This window comes from Anneissia japonica, unplaced genomic scaffold, assembly GCF_011630105.1.
Source record: "Anneissia japonica isolate Jap-2015-1 unplaced genomic scaffold, ASM1163010v1 scaffold287705_len1045735_cov187, whole genome shotgun sequence".
Lineage (NCBI taxonomy): Eukaryota > Metazoa > Echinodermata > Crinoidea > Comatulida > Comatulidae > Anneissia > Anneissia japonica.
In genome coordinates this window covers 190,500-199,004 of record NW_022709509.1, presented here as the reverse complement: position 1 = coordinate 199,004, position 8,505 = coordinate 190,500, and the positions used below count along the sequence as shown (strand labels likewise).

The window sequence follows — 8,505 nt, the reverse complement described above, 5'->3', positions numbered from 1 at the left end:
ATTGTAATATGATATTAATTTTTTACTTTTCTACTGGAATTATTTGAATGTTTTGATATTTCGATATGTATTTTTCCACCTGACTTGTTTTCCTATGTTGTCTTTATTTGTTGAGTGTAAACAAACGTTTTCAGCCTTTGGCTGTTGTTTTGTTTGTATGTTATACCTTAATAAATAAATATATACATATAAATCATCAAAGTTACATATACAGTGTTTAATAAGGACATGATGGAACATCGTAGGCTACCCTGTAGCTTTTCAACGTATAAAGTCCTATAAAAAGTCATTGTGTAATAAAATGCCCCCGACGGGATATTATCAGGTTTATCGCAGAACCTGCGACCTCTCGCTGACAAGGCGGGCGTCATAGCCACTAGAACACGAAGGCTTCATGGTTGAACAGGTCCCAATAACAGTCAAGAACATTGTATTACACAATGGTACGCCTCACGAGGGCGTTCGGCCAGATAAATCTGGAAATACGACTAGAAATAACCTGATAATATTTGTGTAAGTCAGTTATTTATATAAATATGCTTATATATACACTTATACGCGTGCGTATCATGATTATGTGGAGAAATAGGTCTATTATGTAAATATGAGAAGTAATAATAAAGGCAATATATATGCATTGCTTTAACCATTTTTATTGAAAAAACGAAGTAGGCGAATCTTGATTACAACATATTAATAGTAATACTTCATCATATCTACTTTGTTAGGGTTGTCCTTGCCCCGGATATGAAAGATAAACGTCATAAGTAACCAGCTTGGCGCTGTCTAGCCCTTGTTCGATCCATGTTCTACGGATATATTCTGCATTTTCCTTCTCTGCTAGTGTACCAGCTAGATGAGGCTGAGACGCAAAATACTTGATAAATAGTATACAAAAATATTGTAGTAATTAGGTCTAAGATAGTGTAGTTAATTTGACTAAGGTTTTCCCAAGTAAACATGAATAATGCTAAAATTATTTCCAAACATGCGTTTAAATCTAGTGCATTGAAGGGAGTGTGCTCATAGTGCGCATCTTCCATCTGCATCAGCGACCACATCTGTACAAAAAACAATGTGTCATATATGATAAATTAAAAAAATAATAATAGGCCTAGACCTAATAATAATTATAAAAATAATGACATTTTAAAAATACTTACTTTAAATTTTCTTCAATATTTGATGCATTTATGAAATTTAAAAGTGTTTCCGAAACCCATTCTTTATTGGGGTCATTGTTATCCGTGCAAAAATCCGAGCTACGAATAGTTTCAGGGAATGTTATAAATCCAATAATCAATCCAGTTCCGAGGCTCAGAAGACCAACAGAGATGAAAATCAAGATGCAATGCAATTTCAAATAGAGGAACATATCTTTTCATTTGGGTACTCTGAAATTCAAACCAGCCTTTGCTCATAAACGTGAAATTTCAGATAAATATCTTCTCCTACTATGAATTTGGAGACACTCAGTTAATATTGCTCTACATCTGATAATTTTAAATTGCGTAAAGCTGACTCGAGTATATAGGTAGTTTTGAATAATAATTGTGGTAGGCAGTATTTGTATATTTCATTGTTGTATTAATAGATTGACCTTTAAGTACACACTTATCAGGGAACAGTGAAATTGTAATTTCACTGTTCCCTGCTCTTATAAAATTCATAAATAATTTATTATGTTAAGTGTAAATAGTAGGCCTAGCAGTTGGATATAATTAAATTTTATGAAGAGAAAGCAAAACAATATTAAAGTATTGTCTTATGCCATTAAGTAAAGAATACAGGTCGGCAAAGTGCGGCCTGCGGGAATTAAAAACCCTATGTGTGCTGCCCGCCAAGCAACATTGGCTAGAAAACACCTTTTTTTACTGCCTGACGCTGATTATATGTAAAAAGTGACATAAAACTTATAATAAAGTGGTGTAAAAGCAGTGCTTTGAGGTTTTTGGAAGCTCAATGGAAACATTAAAGTTTGGGTGCGGCCCTCGATGTTAAATCACAAAATCCGACCGATTTTTATGCTCACCCCTGGTTTAGGCATATGGAATTACGTTTAAATTGATAGAAAAACTATTTTAAATGGAACCAGTCAACTCGCCCCTTGCAATGTCTCCCCCTTAAAACTCGCACCCTACAAACTCGCCCCCTACACACTCATTATTTACTTTACGAATGATATATCATCTTATATCGATACTAAAGTAATGTACAGTTTTCTTGATGTTAATGTACTTTGGTTGCAGTTGATACTGAACTTAATAGAATACCATCTCGATAAGACTCAACCATTCATAGTTTAGGTGTTACATGAAAAGAATTGAAAATAATCAGTCGTAATAAAAATAATATTTTCTTGAATATTTGTGGAAAAGTACACTACCTCCGAATGGTACCACTGATTTTTTTCCTTATCATTCAACATCATCCACGCTTAGGCCTGTTTTGTTGTTGTTGTTTTTATTATTATTATTATTATGTTAATACTTTTATTCGCGAGTTAAATATATTTAACTAGTAGGTAGGCCTACAATTTATGTTCATAGACAGAGTAGGTAATTCTATATTACCACTTGCACTTCAGATCAACGTCTAGTGAGATTCGACCATTTAGAAGTTACTGTATATAATGTGCAAATGCTGAGAAGTTTGTCAGATCACCTCTATATTAATTTTTGAAGGCCTAGTATATGAATCTCCTCTTTATTTTTTTATGATATTGCCTTACCTCAACAATGGATGAGCCAAACGATTGTTATCAGGAATAATGATTGATTAATGTTCGTTTATCAAGCTATAAACCCAGGAAACACGTCTCCGGTTAAAGTGTATGTTACTGTTTTGTGCAAAGATTATAGTCTATTATCTATAACAAAAACGAATAAACAACATGCTATGGGATTTTCAAATTGCTGGAAAAGCACTTTCCTGCATTTGCAGACGTCTAATGAATGAATACGAATTCGTATTTTTCCATAATATACTATGAAAAATTAATAATGATGAGGGAGGAGGAGTCTGGAGGAAAATCTACATACGGGCGTCGTCGGAGTCGTTGCATAAAAGCGAGCTCATAGTGTGAACCCGCCACCCCACCCCGTTGGCCTCAAAAAGTCCAGTGTTTCTTATGTACTGGAAGACTAATATGGTTTAAATTTAAATTTTTTCCAAGTAATACAATATTATACACTTATTAATTAGATATCTTCTTAGTTTTTCATTATTGTTTTTAAATTCTTTTTCCACTTCTAGCCTGTTTGATTTGAAATGTAAATGCCATTCCTGTCGTTACCCTTCTGCCGATACCGTGTTCACTTGCAGTCTCTCAGGTCTCGGTGATAATTTTTTACTTTTTTATTAGAAAAAAAAAATCAGCTTTTGACTATGTTTTAGGCTCTAAACTAAATCTACATTTTTCATAGCATTCGTTAAAATATTAAAATAATTAATTAAAAAGTAATAGTCATAGTTTGTTAAAATTCGATTGTTGATTAATAATACATTGTGACATACCGTATCGCATTTATTCGAATAAACACCCCCACTAGAGCCTCATTTGGAATAAAAGTCCTCTCTCAAATAATCTCCCCTAAATGTCTGTAACAAATCTAATGGAGGCAACATCATTCTCAACACATTCTATTAATGCTCTACTCCAGTATAATTACAATTTTTCTAACCTGGTTGGCATTATTATGGTCACGCAGTAACACATTTTTACGATAATTATGTCTTGTAGTTTTCACATTTACATAGAAATTAAGGGACGTTTATTTGAGAATATGTATCTATTTTACACACACACACACACAAACATAAAAACCTCTCTAATAAACTCCTCCCTCGAAAAAACGCCCCCCACCCAAGACCCTGGGTTAGCATATTAACCACTAAGCTATTCAACTCCACACTAAAATGCAAGGTGATCTTAAGGATTATAAGTTTGAGGAGTAGAATTTATTCATTAGAACGATAACATAATTGCACAATATATATAATTCACAAAAGGAGATGGATAATTTATGGCCGGAAAAACAATATACACTGCACTCATGCATGGAATGTTACGTATTAAATAATATATAAACGCCCTCTATAATACACGTATAGTCATTGACTCTTCAAACTATAAGAAAGATAAGCCTATGTGCCTCTGAGACTCGAACCTGGACGACGGTATATCAATACATACATACACCTGTATTATATATATTGTAGGCCTATAACGAAATAATATATTGAAATAAAACAGTGACAAGGTAATAAGATAAGATAAACTGTATTGCTCAGAAATAGGAAATTCAGTTCTCTCATACAATAGACAGTAAAAATATTACAACAATTATCAAATGCAATAAAATATAATTTCAATATAAAATACATATCAAACAACAACCATTAAAAATTTACAACAGTCACCAAAGCACTAAAACAACAGCAAAAATTCTAAAAACTAAGACAAACAATATAATTTGAAGTTATTGCAATATTATTATTATTACTATTATTATTATAATTATTATTATATTACAATTATCATTATTATTATTATTACCATTTCTTCATCATTATTATTATCATACTTCATCTTTTAAATTTTTTGTTAAAAGCTCTTACACCCTGGGGAACGAAGGAGGACGAATAACGGCATCTGTGCGCTGCCGGTGGCCTCAGTCTACCACTTCGGACAATCTTATACTCAATAATTTCAGAGTGAAGGGGATGGGTCACGTCCTTAATGATGCTCTGATACACCTTCTCAAACCGGTTGTGATAAACCGACAGCCAACACAAACCAGTCACTCTCTCAACCTTTCGGATCAGACGATTGATTCTTTCGTTGTCACATATAATGAACTCACAGTCACTCATTGAAAAAAAAAATCTAAAAAAATGTAGGTCCTTATTGGCGTCTGTCTTAGTTGCCTTAAGTTTTAGAATTATGGAAATTCAGTACAAGTCTTTCTTAAGCAGGCATAATGGGCCACAAGTCCTCTATCGAAAACAAGTATAAACTCTCAGTCTCCATAAATTCCAACCAAGGAGACCGTGCTAGTATAAACTGTATCCGATTTATATTGTTTACTAATGGATATAAATATCTTAATATAGAAGGCGTTATGATTTAATGGATCATAACATTTTTAGATGCATAATGCTGCCGCTTTCACATCAAATCCGAACCGAATTTCGAAACGCGTTCATTACCATATGGACAACGGCGTCTACAAGTCTAGGGGATGGGCTAAACGCAGGTGTCCCTATTCTTACATAGTGATCCGATTTTCTAATTGGTTCGGTAGGATTTCCGAGGACCTGTGTAAATTTGCTATGGTGAAAATTAAACTGGACGAAGAACTACATTATAATAGGCACCTCTAGATGCCCGGAAGCAGTCAGGTCCAAATATTGGTGTTACGACATGTCCATGTATAAAACATTATATTCATGATCATATTCATATTCGTATTCATATTTGTATTCGTATTCGTATTCATATTCGTATTCATATTCATTATTCATATTCATATTATTATTCGTATTCGTATTCGTATTTATATTCATATACGTATTCATATTTCAATTATCTATATAATTTACCAGAAGATAGCCGTCACAAATTTGTCATGAACAAATATGATGAAGAAACCAAAGTACATTAAGTAGGCCCTATAAGAAATTGGTGCCTGTCCAGCCCATGTTCGATCCCTGTTACATATATACGAATATATTTTGCGTTTCCTTTGCTAGTGTACAACTATGATGGCTGAGAAGTACGGTACAATTTCGTCTATTTTAAGCCTATAATAACCCCCGATCGCACGCTAGCGGCACCCCTGTATACATGTAGAATATTTTCTTTATGTTTTAAACCATGTTTGAACCCAGATACTGGAATTGAAATTAAAGCAAGTTTTTTTTAAACGTCCAATACAATGTTTAGGTCATTTTCAGGTCTAGGTTACCTCACCACTAAGACACTTCATAACTTTCAAAGAAAGTGGTAATTGAGTGTAGAAAGATTAGAGTCTATCTAGCCCCGCCACATACTTAAATAACAGAAGGTGGCATGTCGCAAATACATAAGACCGCAACGTATTCCACTGATATAACGAAAAACCGCTTTTAGTTCAATACAAGAGTTTTATGTATCCGTGTTCAAAATCGAAGCTGCTGTGAATATCGCTGCCAGAATGCTGGAATAGAACTTTAATATTTTCATATTTTATTACCTTTGTATATCATAATGAATTGCACTAACGACCCTTGATGTTAAATTTTTTTTTTCTTCTTCAAAGGCGGATTGGTCTCTGTTCAATACCGGAACAGCTACCGACATTCGACAAACCTTTAACAAATCCCACTTAGATGCTAGTAATAATACTTTAGCGTAAGGCCTACATTTGCAAATTTTACCGAAATGCATTTAAGGCCAAATTTGAAAAAAAAATTAAGAATCCTCTGTTTAACACAAGAAAATCCACCACGAACATTTCAATGTCTAAATATCGACAAACATCGTAACACCTCTGTAACGTTTTCTCTCACAACATGTTTCAGTTCACACTGAAGTAGGTGTTCATAATTCGTGGTACTGTATGTTAACGGTCAGTGAAGCAATGTCATATTTCATATCTATTTCATTTAATACGGATTTGCCAGATTACTCGATTGCTCATCCCCTTTTATCGCTTGTTTCTCCTTCCTTAGTTAAGATTTGTCTGTCTTTCATTTTCAAGAAAAAAGACAACGGTTGAGGGCAGGCAATTGCAGTTTTGCTCAGAGAGCAATCCCATGATACATCCTTTCATCCTTTTGACTCGGTCCCATTATCGAGGCAACAACTTACTTGACGAAGGTATTATTTACTGATTCTTCCAATATCACCTCCATCAACAGTTTCCATTCATAATTTTGCAATTCCCTGCCCTCCCTGACCTCCCTCCCTCACATGCGTAACTTCATGATGACTCACTTACACAGTGACATGCCATTATGCAACGTTTCCATAAAAATCAGTAATGGGCGCATATCTATGCCCCTTTGTAAGGGTTCAGAGCAATCGAGTTTTCTATTAAAATAATGTCCAAAGTTTAGATTGGATTCTGTCTTTCATTTATGGCGTAAAAATCTAAAAAAAAATATTAGATGAAATATTGTTTTTTTTTTGTCTCAATTTTCCACTAAGTTTGATGTGACTCATAATTTTGAATGGCTTTACTGATAACCGAAGGTATATTATTAACTAATTAATTATATGTATAACTCCATGAAGCAACCTTAGCGTTTGATCTAGATTACTCTGATCTAGTTGGTGAATCACGTCGTCTGCTTGACACATCGAGGTCCATTGGTCGTCCAATGAAAACGTCTGGGCAGCTAGTCCAAATTAATACGCTATCGCCAGGTCTTTCCTATTCATTTTCTGAACACTGAGCATTAAGTCTTTTGAGAAACTTCGAGACAGGGTTAGCACTAAGCAGACAAAATGCCAACCGAGGAAGTACCGATGAAGAAAACGGTTAAAGTCAAACATATAAAAACGGCAAAATCGAATAATCAAAACTCGAATGGATATACCCTCAATCTCTGCCGATTACGACCAACAAATTTTATCCTTGGATTGCTTATAGTGGGAATAACTTCAGTTGTTATTGGATTTGGCTTAGGATATGTTACTGCACCAAAACCTTTGCCTCCTCTCTACATCGATGTACCCGTTCCGTGTCCGTCCCTGGAAACCATACCGACACCGATACCTAAATTGGAGGAAGAAAAGGCAACAACAGCAACGCCGACGCCGACGCCGACACCGACGCCGACATCGACACCGACACCCACTACCTTACCTACTACTGAAAGTCCCGAATATATTACTAATAAATTAATCGAATCAATAAATGCTGACAAAATTAAGAAGATGTTCAAGTAAGTGCACTGTTTTAAAAACACCAATATTTATAATTTCCTTCGAATTAATAAGGCCTTGTTATTAATATTATTATTGTTACTATTATTTTTATTAAAATATTGTTATCATACTGTTAGTTTTATTAAGGCATTATTACTATTATTGTTATATTATTATTAATAAATATATTAACAATAATCATAATTATTATCATAATAACTAGAATAATTATGTACAGAAAGGAAGGAAATTGGGACACGTCATATTTATATAGATTAAGGATTTTGAATATTTTAAGCATGGAGGATATTTTTAAAGTATATCGACTAACGTTAGGTTTTAAAATAATGCATGGACAATGTCCATTGTCGTTTAATAATCTTGTGAGATCAAGTGAAAGGTGTGAAGGGCGATTAATACATTGGAAAGCCAAGACTAATACATTTTTAAATTCATCTATTTTTATTTTTCCTAGATTATGGGAACAACTTCCTAATGAAATTAAACAATGCACATCCATTTCGGACTTTAAAGCCCAGCTCACAAAACACTTGATCTCAAAATATTAATACTAATAATAACTATTAATT

General features: G+C 33.8%; 1 protein-coding gene across 1 annotated transcript in view; it reads left to right on the top strand.

Annotated features, from left to right (window-relative positions):
- Nucleotides 1-7,492: 7,492 nt before the first annotated feature.
- Nucleotides 7,493-8,505, top strand: part of LOC117106724 (putative N-acetylated-alpha-linked acidic dipeptidase) — a 23,103-nt gene continuing 22,090 nt past the window's right edge. Inside the window, exon 1 of the mRNA XM_033248137.1 lies at nucleotides 7,493-7,932. Coding sequence (XP_033104028.1) covers nucleotides 7,493-7,932 — 440 coding nt within the window. The remainder of the gene's footprint in view (nucleotides 7,933-8,505) is intronic.